Source organism: Perognathus longimembris, chromosome 2 (assembly GCF_023159225.1).
Source record: "Perognathus longimembris pacificus isolate PPM17 chromosome 2, ASM2315922v1, whole genome shotgun sequence".
NCBI classification, from domain to species: Eukaryota; Metazoa; Chordata; class Mammalia; order Rodentia; family Heteromyidae; genus Perognathus; species Perognathus longimembris.
The window spans coordinates 20,326,754-20,339,788 of record NC_063162.1 but is presented as its reverse complement, the minus strand read 5'-3'; the positions used below and the strand labels follow the sequence as shown (position 1 = coordinate 20,339,788).

General features: G+C 46.2%; 1 protein-coding gene across 2 annotated transcripts in view; it reads left to right on the top strand.

Moving 5' to 3' along the window:
* Positions 1-12,009, top strand: part of Pdcd11 (programmed cell death 11) — a 41,968-nt gene extending 29,959 nt beyond the window's left edge. For both annotated transcript variants that reach the window (XM_048338324.1, XM_048338323.1), the window contains exons 24-36: positions 223-325; positions 727-904; positions 3,780-3,836; positions 5,597-5,719; positions 6,126-6,248; positions 6,645-6,915; positions 7,336-7,452; positions 8,075-8,224; positions 8,414-8,661; positions 9,269-9,437; positions 10,497-10,650; positions 10,920-11,085; positions 11,669-12,009. In XM_048338324.1, coding sequence (XP_048194281.1) covers positions 223-325; positions 727-904; positions 3,780-3,836; positions 5,597-5,719; positions 6,126-6,248; positions 6,645-6,915; positions 7,336-7,452; positions 8,075-8,224; positions 8,414-8,661; positions 9,269-9,437; positions 10,497-10,650; positions 10,920-11,085; positions 11,669-11,840 — 2,031 coding nt within the window. In that variant the 3' untranslated portion in view covers positions 11,841-12,009. The remainder of the gene's footprint in view (positions 1-222; positions 326-726; positions 905-3,779; positions 3,837-5,596; positions 5,720-6,125; positions 6,249-6,644; positions 6,916-7,335; positions 7,453-8,074; positions 8,225-8,413; positions 8,662-9,268; positions 9,438-10,496; positions 10,651-10,919; positions 11,086-11,668) is intronic.
* The last annotated feature ends 1,026 nt before the right edge of the window (positions 12,010-13,035 follow it).

The window sequence follows — 13,035 nt, the reverse complement described above, 5'->3', positions numbered from 1 at the left end:
TCCCCCCCCCCCCGAGGTGTTCAGTTCACTTACACCAAACAGTTTTGCAAGTATTGCTATTGTAGTTGTTTCTCTTTTTTTACCCTGTGTCTCTCAAATTTGGTATTCCCTTTGAATTTCCTACTGGGAAGACTTAAATGCTAGGGTTTTAAATAAATGATAAACCTTTCTGGAAGTATCAGAATTGAGTTTTTTTGTTTTGTTTTGTTTTAATCCTTCCAGGTCTTAAAACGCCCAGATAAGAATTTCCGGATTGGCCAAGCCTTGAGGGCCACCGTTGTCAGTTCAAATTCCTCTAAGGCCTTCTTGTGTCTCTCGCTCATAGGTATGGAGATGAAGTAGTGCCTGGTTGGGGAAAGGAGCTAGGAATATGAGGACAGGGTCTTCAGTATGAAGGATGCCTTTAGTGTTGGAAGCCTGAGAAAGCTGGGAATAAAACCTTCTGGGATCTTCTCTTTTGTCTTGAGGCTTTGCTCTTTACCCCGTTACTCTGCCACTCTCAGGTTGCCATTACCTATCATTGGTTTTCCCAAGCCCCTTAGACAGTTATCTAGCACATGGCCCTGCAATTCTTGGCCAGGGGAATATAGTAAGCTCTGTAGTTCTTCTAGTCTATTCAGCCTAAATGTCCAAGTCTAGGTGGCCTCCCATACCCCGAGCTATTGATGGGCCAGTGTTCCAGCTCGTCATTTCCTTTACCCTGAATCAGAGTCATTCTCCCACCAGGTCCTCACAAGCTTGAGAGAGGCGAAGTAGCTATGGGCCAAGTGGTAACAGTGATACCCAATGAGGGACTGACTGTCTCCTTCCCCTCTGGGAAAATGGGGAGAGTCAGCATATTTCATGTGAGTGACTCCTACTCTGAGAGGCCTTTGGAGGACTTCATCCCCCAGAAGGTTGTTAGGTAAGTCCATTCTTCCCCTTGCATCTATCTGTGGAATTAATGGATTTCCCTGCCCTTCCTTCCCCCCCTCCCTTCTATTGCCTTCCTTCCCTTTCCTTTGTAATACATAACTTTTTTAAGCTGGAAAAAGGGACAAATATATAAAATAGAAAACACAAATTTCAATCACTTCTTTTTCCCCACTGCTTTTTGCCAGTTATACTTGAGTTTCTAATGTTTGCAGACTTTAGCTCGTGTGGGTATAATTTTGCTTAATATAATAATAGAATGTTTTTGCCAGGTGCAAATAAATTCCTAGAAGTAAAATTTGAGTCAAATGATGGTATAAATTTTGCCCAATTGTCCTCCAAAAGGACTGTGCCTATTTATATTTCCACTAACAACATACAGTATGTGATTATTTCTCACATCCATACCATCACCAGATATTCTTAATTTTGATAGGCATTTGGTAGGCAAAAAATTGATCTCTAATTTGTACTTTGCATACTGGTCATTTTTCATGCCCTTTTGCTCTTTTGCTGTATGTGTTTCAATATTGGGGACTGAACTTAGGGCCAGGGCACTGTTCCTTACCTCTTTTGCTCAGGGCTGGCTCTCTACCTGGGCTGTCTTTGAACCATGATCATTGGCTCTCACCCTCCTAAATTGCTAGGATTACAAGTATGAGCCACCAGTGCCCAGCACTTATCTACTCTTTATATTTGTTCTGTGCTTTGCATTGTTATTAATTTTGTGTGTGCGGTGGTCCTGGGGCTTGAATTCAGGGCTTAGGCGCTATCCCTGAGCTTTTTTGCTCAAGGCTAGCATTCTATCACTGGAGCCACAGCTTCCCTTCCAGCCTTTTATTTTTGTTTCATCAGAGATTGGAGTCTCATGTACTGTTGCTTGGGTTGACTTCAACGGTGGCCCTTAGATCTCAGCCTCCTGTGTAGCTAGGATTACAGGCATGAGCCACTGGTTACCTGGCTTTTGCATTCATATTTTAATTAAAATTAACACACATATATATATTTTCTGTAAAGGCTAGTAACTTTTGGTATTGAAAGAGCTTTGTTTATGAGCTATTTGAAATGCCTAAAGATGCACCTGCCTTAGTTGTAAGCCCATTTTATAGCCCACATAAACTAGCCTTTGGGAGACAAATTTCATTTCATAGAATGAAGTTTACTAGAAATAGAATAGGTACCTTCAGAAGGCAGAGACTGAAAATAGTTATTACCCTCTCTCATTTCCAGTGTTTGAGGCACTGACAACTGTAAATTGTTGATTACTTCTCCAAAAATACTGACAGCCTGGGAAAAGAAAAGGAATGCATCCTAGAGACATTCAGCATTATCTCTGCTTTGTCTCCTGAGGCTTACAAAATGAGGGTGTGGTTTTGTTTAGCAACGTTGTTATTTTAAAAACTATGACAGCCAGACAAGTAACATTAAATTAAAATTCCTCTTGTCTGTCAGATGTGGATAAGTTTCTTGCCTAAAGGCAGATTGCCCTTTGAGGCCCTTTCCAGCTCTGAAGGCTCTGTCTGGTGCCTGTTTAGAAAAGGTAGAAATCTGTCATGGAGTAAAGCTGGACTGTATTGTTGCTGAGATCCTTTCTACCTCTAAAATTCTCTACTTTTCAGTAATGATTTAGGCCTAAAAATTACAGTTTTAGATGAAATACTTTGAAAACCTGACAAAAGAATCAAAAACCTTCAAAACCCCAGCTCAGACCTTATTAATCTGTCTATCTGAACTGCTATTTTATGTCTTCAATACATCCTTGGTTGTGGTTGTGTGATTATTCTATTTTTCTGTGGAGGTCAGACATTCTCAAGACTCAAGTAGGGCTGGTCTCATTTCTGAAATATATGTGCTTTTCATGTATATGTTTTGTCCCAATAAACCCATTGTATGTTGAAAATACCGTAAGTTTAAAATGCATTTGCATATACCTAACCTCTCAAACATTGTGGCTTAGCAGCTGTGCCTGTAGAGCATTGTTTCCCCTTGTGATTACTAGCGCCTCTACAATTTGCTGCTACTACTGTGTAGACAAAATGAGTATCCTGCATGTCACTTGCCCAGAAAAGATCAAAATGCAAAATATGGTTTCTACTGAATGTGTATTCCCTTCATATCATTACAAAGTCAACAACATTATAGACCATTATAAGTCAGGGACCATCTACACCCATGGCTTTATGAGTCAACTAGAAGCCTTAGTTGTCTCTTCCTAGTTTCTTCTCTCAGCACGTTTGTTGGTTAAGAAGAGTAGGTAGTACTATTCTTCTTTGATATATTGACAGTGCCTCAGCAGACTTTCATCAGAATGAAGAAATGGAAGCCAAGTCTCATGTCTGTTTGTTCCTTTTTTGTAATTAAGTAGTTGTACCAAGAGGTTTTAATTCCTTAAGTCAGGTTATGAATACAGTGCATCTTGATCAGCGTCACCCCTATCATTCTTCCTATTTTCCCCCTCATTCCTACCCTTGAATTTCACGGTTCAGGTCTTACATAATATACATTGAATATTAATGACATTTGCTCCCCCCCTTCCCCTCTCCATCCCTCTGCCCTCCTTTGCCCTCTCTCCCTGGTATTCATATTGTTAAACAGCTTATTAGTTATTCAGAGGAGTTACACCATTGGGAATTCTCCCCTAAGTATACCGTCCTTTAGGCAATTTGTGTGTATATCTAAAACCCTGTATATGTTATCATTTATGTTTGTATTTTAGATCTAGCTTCCAAAGGAGAGGAAACATGCTCCGTTTATCTCTGAGCCTGACTGATTTCACTTAACATAATCTTATCTAGGTCTATCCATTGTTCTTCTTGTTCTTGACTGTTAGAGATGCTGACAGTGGTTCTCTCTTGTTCACATTCCAGGTGTTATGTCTTGTCCACTGCAGACCAAGAATTGGCTTTGTCACTGCGATCATCCAGGTGGGTATTGGTGGTATTGGGACAAGGAGGGAGGAAGACACTGAGAGGACCAAGGGGAGGCTAGCTGTATCTGTCACAGAATTTCAGGCTTTCCCACTCTTTCTTCTTTGCTAATTCACTTTGTCCCCTATGCTTCTACCTTAAAAAGCTGGGCCATTCAGATTTCTAGTAGAAACTGTCTACCTAGACAATTATCTCCCAAGGAGAAGTTCACATATCCAAATGTGGGTTTCTGTGGCTACAGGATGGTGGTGCTGGTGAGGAGAATGGTTTAGCCATGGTAGGGAGTGGGTTTGGCCTAAAAAGGATTGGCCTATGTTCCACTTGATCTCTGGCTAGAAGTAGCTGTTCATAAGGACCAGCTTTAGGTTTGACATCTCTCTGGCTTGGTCAGCTTTTTCCTGTTTCTGCATTGCCGGCTGTTAGACAACCAGGCTAGCCCTTGCAGGGGAAGCCAACCAGGTCTGCAGGAGAGAGAAGGCTGGGTTTCAAAGGCTATATTTTACAAGTACAGTGGTATATTTATTATTGTTGTTGTTGTTAAGGAGCTGTACAAAGATATTGCAATTCCCTAAGTCATGTTATGAGTACACTGCTTCTTGGTCAGTGTTACCCCTTCCTTCATTCTCCCCCATCTTCCCCTTGCTGTTCCTCCCCATAAGTTAAATAGTTCATTGTTTACATAGTGTATATTGAATATAATAACTATATTTGCTGACCCTTCTCCATTCCTGGACCTTCTCCTTTGAGCCCTCCCCTCTCCCCTGAAAAAGGTTTCCATTTCCTGGTTGTTGTTGTTGTTGTTGTTTGATAAATAGTACTTTATTTGTTCAAAGGACTTATGCCTTTGGATTCCTCCCCTAAGTATAGCCTCATTCAGTCAGTTTGTGTGCAAATACATTAAGCCCTGTATTTGTTATCTTGTCTAATATTTTAGACCTAGCTTCTACATGAGAGAAAGCATGCACCATTTATCTCTCTGAACCTAGCTTACTTCACTTAACATGGTTTGTTCTAGGTCCACCACTTCCCTGCCAATGACATACTCTTTCTAATGTATAAGTAAAATTCCATTGTGTATCTGCCGTATTTTGTTATCCACTCCTCTATTGTAGGGCCTATGGGTTGTTTCCATCACTTGTTTATTGTGATAGTACAGCAATGAATATAGATGTGCAAGTGTCTTTACTATATCCTGACTTATAATGCTCAGTGTAGATGCCCAAAAGTGGTATCATTGGATCACAGGATAGTTCTGTGTTGAGGGTTTATGTTGTTGTTTTGTTTTGTTTTGTTAAATCTCCAGGGGCTGGGGATATAGCCTAGTGGCAAGAGTGCCTGCCTCGGATACACGAGGCCCTAGGTTCGATTCCCCAGCACCGCATATACAGAACACACATATACAGAAGCACATATACAGAAGCGGCGCTGTGGCTCAAGTGGCAGAGTGCTAGCCTTGAGCGGGAAGAAGCCAGGGACGGTGCTCCGGCCCTGAGTCCAAGGCCCAGGACTGGCCAAAAAAAAAAAAAAAAAGAAAGAAATCTCCAAACTGCCTTCTCCAGAGTAGTTGTGCTAGTTTACATTCCCACCAATGATGTGATAGCATTCCTTTTTTTCCACATCCTTGCCAGTGTTTGTTATTGTTTAAATTTTCAGAGGTATATTCTTACATATAAAATATAATGTATAATTATGGCATGTGTGTTGGGGTAGAGAGGGAATAAAGTTAGTGTGCCTGTATAAGCCTTCTACTCTTTTAGGACAAACCCAGAGACGAAAAACAAAATAGAAGATCCAGAGATTAACTCCATCCAGGACATTAAGGAAGGGCAACTTGTGAGGGGTTACGTGAAATCTATCCAACCAAATGGCGTGCTCTTAGGGTGAGTGGTGTGGAGGCTATCTTTAGTTCATATTCCTAGTCACTGCAGCCTTCCTTGCTGTTAGGTTTCCTCTTTTTCCCTGAATCTGTCTAGTAGCTTGTGACACTGTGATGCTATGATATAGCATAAACAGTATCCTTGGCTAGGGATGTAGGGCATTTACCTAGCATGCCTGAGATCCTAAGTTCTGCTCCTAGTACATCAAACAAACAAAATCCCCAGTCCTAGTTTTATCATGCTTGATAATTTTTTCCAGTTTACAAATCCCACTTTATCCTGCTGAATGCCAGGACTTAAGCCTGCCACAAGTCCTGTTACAACATGGCTTCTGTGAAAATGGAGTCACTGGGCATGGCTGAGATTCTGTTATAACTGTGACCCCGGACTCTTGTCTGTCTCCTTGCAGCCTTGGCCCTTCCGTTGAGGGTCTGGCCCAGTACTCACACGTCTCCCGATGCAGCCAGCCCAGGAAAGACCTTTATAACAGATACCTCCCTGAAGGGAAGCTGCTTACTGCCAGGATCCTAAGGTAGGTGCCTTCTCTCTCTGCTCTCTCTCTGTCCCTCTACCTCTTCTGTGAATTTCAGCCCTTCTCTAGGAGCCATGGGTAGAGATTTCAAGGCATACCTTGAACATAATGGCTTGGGTAATGGCATGTATAGTATTCAGATGAGTGAAGAATTATTGTTTGGAGCCTTTGACCTTAGCCCCTGTACAGATGTGGCCCTTGTTGTGGGGATGGAGCAGAGCATTAAGCTGCCCCCTAAACTTTTCAACCAAGCAGGTCAAGTGCACAAGTCCTTGCAGAGAATACTGAGTGGGTCCCAAGGCAGGGGGCAGGCGAGTGAGGAGTTACCTGGGGTACTGTGAGTGGGGTTTTTTTTGCTGTCTTTTCTTTCTGCCATACCTCTTTCCCTACCAATAGCCTGAATCATCAGAAGAACCTGGTAGAGCTGTCGTTCCTTCCCAGTGATACTGGGAAGCCAGATGTGTTTTCTGCCTCTCCGGAACCACCACTTGTGAATCAAGAAAAGAAGGACCAAAAGGAAGAAGAGAAGAAGAATCAGAAAAGGAAAGAGAAGAACAGCCAGAAGGGGAAAGAGGAGGTGAAGCTGCCCAGCCAAGAGAAGAAAGAGCCCCAGAGGCCACAGAAGAGGCAGGGCAAACGGGAGCGCCAGCCATCTGAGAGCAAGCAGGTAGAAATCCCTCAGGGATAATTAAGCCTCATCTTGCTTGACTGAGAAAAGGAAAGTTTTCCAAGCCAGGCAGCTGCCCAGCTTTTTTTTTTTTTTTTTTTTGCCAGGCCTGGGGCTTGGACTCAGGGCCTGAACACTGTCCCTGGCTTCTTTTTGCTCAAGGCTAGCACTCTGTCACTTGAGCCACAGCGCCACTTCTGACCACTTTCTGTATATGTGGTGCTGAGAAATTGAACCCAAGGCTTCATGTATAAGAGGGCAAGCACTCTTGCCACTAGGCCATATCCCCGGCCTGCTGCCCAGCTTCTTTCAGAGTGAAAGCCACAGAGAAGGGAGGGTGGTGGTGGGCGTGGGGCAGAGTGAGGGGTGGGGACCAGAGGGACAGGGTGGAGCTGGGACACTTGCTCATTGCCACCTCAGGAAAGAGTGAACAAGAGGCTGAAGAAGGCTGGCACGTTGGAGGAGGACAAGAGTAGTGTGGAAGTGTATTACCGGGAAGAAGAAGAGGAGATAGAGGTGCCAAAGTTGCTGCCCAAGGTAAGGGTCAACACTGATGGAGGGAAACTGGCTGCGCTGGGGGACGTCCTCGCCTTCCTCCCACAGGGCTGGCTGTCTCAGGCCCTGTCCACTGGTACGTTTCCCATGGAATATGGAGGCAGGGATGGGGGTGAGTTCCATCATCTGCTCATCATTTCCTTGAGGGTGGGCCCTGTTAATCTGGAGAATGGCTGTACCAAAAAACCCTACCACCTGTTTATTGAGGGGAATTGGGTGAAGTTAGGGTGTGGGCAGATGAGAAGTACCTCTGCCTGTGTTCTCCCTGACAAGTAAAAGCAATGCTCCTTGACGGGAGGGGATGAGCAGCAGGGGCGCTTGCAGCTGCTTGCCAGGACTCCTCAGCTTTGGGTGTGCGTGCCCCTGCTGCCCTCACCACATTGGTGATGACTGTCAGTTGTGTATGCATGAGCCTAGTTGTGTTTTATAAGTTTGTTGCTAAATATTTGATTTACAAAGATAGCTTCTCTGTCACTTCTGTATAGTTTCCTCAGCAAGTGGGGGCCCAGTGGGCCTGGGAAGAGAGGGTCTCTGGTGTGGCGAGCTGGTGAGCAGGAAACAGTCTGAGCTGAACGTGTTACTCAGCAACTCTGTGCCCTTGCAGGGGAGGCAGACCAAGTCCACAGACGTGCCCCGGCTCCAGCTCTCCTCGGGTTTCGCTTGGGATGTGGGGCTCGACTCTCTGACCCCCGCCTTGCCACCTCGAGAAGAGAGCTCAGACAGCGAGGAGGAGGAGAAGCCTCACCAAGCCACGGTGCTGTATTTTTCCAGGGCTTTGTCCCCCGTTTGTTAGCAGACTCCTGCGCCCTGTACTGGCCTGGGTGTCTTTTCCTGAGTGGGATGGAGGTTGTGGACTGCCCTGTCAACTTGTGGCTTCCACCATAGACCTCCCCTGGGGCTCAAGGAGCAGGTGACTCACTTACTGTTCTGTCTTCCAAAGCAGAAAAAGAAAAGCAAGAAGGAAAAGGAGTTGGAGAAGCAGAAGGCTGAGAAAGAGCTATGCCGCATCGAGGAAGCGCTCATGGATCCCGGACGCCAGCCACAGTCAGCGGATGACTTCGACCGGCTTGTGCTGAGCTCCCCAAACAGCTCCATCCTGTGGCTGCAGTACATGGCTTTCCACCTGCAAGCCACCGAGATTGAGAAGGCCCGGGCTGTGGCGGAGAGGGCCCTGAAGACCATCTCCTTCAGGTCCAGGCTTTGGCTTCCCCATCCTGGGGAGGGGGCCTCTAGATCATACCGTATTGCCCTAAGTGATGGCTGGCAGAGTGGGCCACCACAGGTCATTTCTGCCTGGGCAGGCCAACAGCAGTCTGGATGGCTGCACTAGCAATCCCTAGGCTTTCTCTCAGGTTTGACCATCTCTGTGAAAGTTACGCATTAATATGTTATTGTCCTTTCATTGTGACACTTCCTAGAGTCTTTGTTCTTCAACAGGGTTCCCAGTTTAGACAGGTAGAATAGGGATGACAGCTCTGCACTCTGGGTAAAACCCAGGTTAAGTTTTCTGAAGCCCAGAGAAGAGGGAGGACAAAGAACCAGACTCAGAACCCAGAGACTTCCTTCCAGAAATGTAGAGAGACACCCACGGAACCTCCAGGCACTAGTGGCTCACACCTGTGATCATGCCTACAAGTCTGTTACTCAGGAGGCTGAGACCTAGAGGATCCTGATTTGAAGCCAGCCAGGGAAAAAAAGTGAGATTCTGTCTCACTGAGGAAGAGTAGTTCTTGGAGATCCAAGGTGGGAGTGGGGCTCACTGATTCGATGGAGCTCATGTGCTGCTCACTGTTTCCAGAGAGGAGCAGGAGAAGCTGAATGTGTGGGTGGCACTGCTGAACCTGGAAAACATGTACGGCTCCCAGGAGTCCCTGACCAAGGTCTTCGACCGGGCTGTGCAGTACAATGAGCCTCTCAAGGTCTTTCTTCATCTGGCTGACATCTACACAAAGTCTGAGAAGTTCAAGGTAGGAGGCTTGGTCAATGGCCAGCTGCCCAGAGCCCTCAGGTTCTTTTTTTTTTTTTTTTTTCTGCCAGTCTTGTGGCTTGCACTCAGGGCCTGAGCACTGTCCCTGGCTTCCTTTTGCTCAAGGCTAGCACTCTGCCACTTGAGCCACAGCACCACTTCTGGCCATTTTCTATATATGTGGTGCTGGGGAATCGAACCCAGGGCTTCATGTATATAAGGCAAGCAGTCTTGCCACCTTTGTTACTGTTTTTGCTAGCACTTTACCACTTGAGCCACAATGCCACTTCTGGCTTTTTCTGTTTATGTGGTGCTGAGGATTCAAACCCAGGGCTTCATGCATGCTAGGCAAGCACTCTACCGCTAAGCCACATTCCTAGCCCCAGCCCTCAGCTTCTTGAAAAGGATATCCTGGGATCTCAGGCCCAGGAGTCTCAGGGAGAACCCCCACAGTCTGAGTGCTATCCCACCCTGGGCTCACCACGGCCTTGCTCATCCAAAGAGAAGTCACTTCTCCATTTTGGGCAAGGGAAGTAGAGGTAGAGAAACGATGGCTTTAGAAGTAGAGGGACTTTAGTCCCTTGTGTATATATCTTGGGCCACATTATAAATAGAAGGCCTTCTATGCCCTTTTCCTCTTTCTAGTTTCCTCTTGTCATCTCATGGTGTCTCGCAATCCAGGATTTCCATACGAGACAGGATTAGTAGGGAAGCTACTACCATTGTTTGGTGCCAGATTTGCAGTTAGGCAGTATGGCACTTAAAGTGTAGCAGACTATAGTCTGGAGCATACAGTCAACAGAAAGATAGCTCTGTCTCCTCCACAAGGCTTTCCACAACCCCTAGATAAGAAGACACTAGTCCATGTTCCGTTATCAGTGGCTCTTCTACTCTAGTGTACCTTCTCTCCCTTCTCTTTCCCTTCTCTCCCCTCTCTTCTCCTCCCCTCCTCTTACCTCTAGAATTAGGTCTTGGTGGGAACTTGGTTTTATCAAACCCAATCTGGTTTCTCTGAGCATTTTACCTTTGTTCTACCACTATCTCCTTGTCTTTCCCACAGGAAGCTGATGAGCTCTACAACCGGATGCTGAAGCGTTTCCGGCAGGACAAAGCTGTTTGGATTAAGTATGGTGCATTTGTTCTGCGGAGGAAGCAAGCTGGAGCCAGTCACAGGGTGCTTCAGCGAGCCCTAGAGTGCTTACCCAGCAAGGAACGTGAGTCTTGTTCTGAGTTCCTGAATATACAGGGCCCTCTGATATCTGGGAATAGGAATTGGCATCTTTTCATTTAACAACTAATTCACATGTATTCTTTTATGCCTGGGACTGCCCTGTTTCTTCCAGATATAGAGAGTCGTGTGTGAGGGATAACGTAGGTCTTGGCCCAAGAGCCAGAAGTGAGACTCATTCTGTCCTGTTAGCACTTGGTGCTGTGGTGAGGGGCTGTCAGCTTACCCTGTGTCTGAGCTGTTGTCTTCCTACAGATGTGGATGTGATCGCCAAGTTTGCCCAGCTGGAGTTCCAGCTGGGAGATGCGGAGCGTGCCAAAGCCATTTTTGAAAACATGCTGAGTACCTACCCAAAGCGCACAGATGTCTGGTCAGTCTACATTGACATGGTCATCAAGCATGGCAGCCAGAAGGAAGTCCGGTAAGAGGGGAACACAGACTAGGTGGACTCCTAGTGGGTGTGGGGTGGCAGCAAGGGTCATTGGCAACCAACTGCCAGTTCTCTTAACCTAGACAATATAAATATAGCGCAGGTATGATTCTCCAGGTCTGCTTTTATTCACTTTTCTAGTACCCAAAGACCAGCCTTTGGCCTGTCTGATCCCAGAAAGCCACCTAGCCCCTGGCCTGGGAGTCAGGTGACTTTAGATTCCTTCACTGTCCATTCACACTGTGCCTGATTCTCATCAGGCAGCAGCTTTCTAGGCAGGGTCTCACTTGTTCCAAGAATCCCCACAGGGCAGGATTGGGTCAGTGAACCCAAGCCCTAGAAGTCGAGGTACTTCACCCTCATCCTGTGAGTTTGTTTCTGTCATAGGTCATTGTGGGTCCCCATTCTGGTATTCTTGTAGAGAATGAGGGAGTGGTGTATCATAGACTGTCATATTGATAATGGAGAGAGAAGTGGGGAGCTGGGTGATAGTAGGCCTGAGGGCAAGTGGCTGAGCACAGTCAGGGGTCAGAGCTGGCACCACAAGTCATTTGCTATCCTGTTCTTCCTCCAGGGACATTTTTGAGCGAGTTATTCATCTGAGTCTGGCCCCCAAGAGAATGAAGTTCTTTTTCAAGCGCTACCTGGACTATGAGAAGCAGCATGGCACTGAGAAGGAGGTGCAGGCAGTTAAGGCGAAGGCCTTGGAATATGTGGAGGCCAAGAGCTCAGTGCTGGAGGACTAGTGGCCACTGGCTTCGCTGAAGCAGCAGCAGGGTCCAGCCAGGCACCTGGGCACTCAGCTGTTGCCTGAAGACTTAAGTGCTGCTTTTTCTGCAGCAACAACAGGGTAATCCTCTCCAAATGAAAACCCATTTGAAGTGTTTTATATTTTTCCTCTTTTAAAATAATATCTAAAATAAAATCAAGTAGTAGAGTGCCTGCCTAGCAATTACAAGGTCCTGAGTTCAAACATCACTACCACAGAAAAAAGAAAAGTTGTTACTGTGTAAGATGTTGAACCCAGAGCCTTGCATGTGGAAAACCAGTGTTCTGCCACTAAGTAATTCCTCTTCACTTGTTTTATTTATATAACAGTCCATAGCATCTTTCCCTTTCTGAAGCTGCTCTGTGGTTTCTGGCTGTTGGGCTCCCAGAAGAACCAAGTTTACCTCCTTTAGGAAGTTCCATCAGGACTAAGAGCAAAAGACCAACTCCTGCGAATCCCATGGTCTGGATCCCACCTTGTCCCTGCAGGCTCTTAGTCCAGCCAAGTATTGATAGGGCCCAGGAAGCAGGACCATCTGGGAGTCTGGCATTACCTCAGTTTGCCTAGCCCTCTGCCCTTTTGCAGAGGCTGTGAAGCTGTGACAGGAAGGACAGAGGCAGGACCCAGGAGTGAACATTAGGAAACCTGGGTTTCTAAGGAAAGTCTCTGCTCCTGTGATCTCAGGCCAGATGACCTCATCCTTCCCAGGGTTCTGGGAGGCCTGTATGGACCCCACTAGGTGTCAAAGCCAGTTCCTTTCTGGTTTAGTCCTGGGGGAATTGGGTGTTCTCTGCAGGGGCCTTGAATGACCTGAGTTTTTCATGGGAAATAGGTTCGTCTTGAGAGAGTAGGGAGTAGGACACGTGGGAAAACCTCAAAAGGTTTAGAGGTGGTGGAGGTAGCTAGGTGGGGCTAGGAAGGAGCCACACCTGTCTGGTTCTTGGAAGTTAGCTCCAACCATAAGATCTTCACACTCAGAATTTTTTTTTTTTTTTTTTTTTTTTTTTTTTTTTTTGCCAGTCCTGGGCCTTGGACTCAGGGCCTGAGCACTGTCCCTGGCTTCTTCCCGCTCAAGGCTAGCACTCTGCCACTTGAGCCACAGCGCCGCTTCTGGCCGTTTTCTGTATATGTGGTGCTGGGGAATCGAACCTAGGGCCTCGTGTATCCGAGGC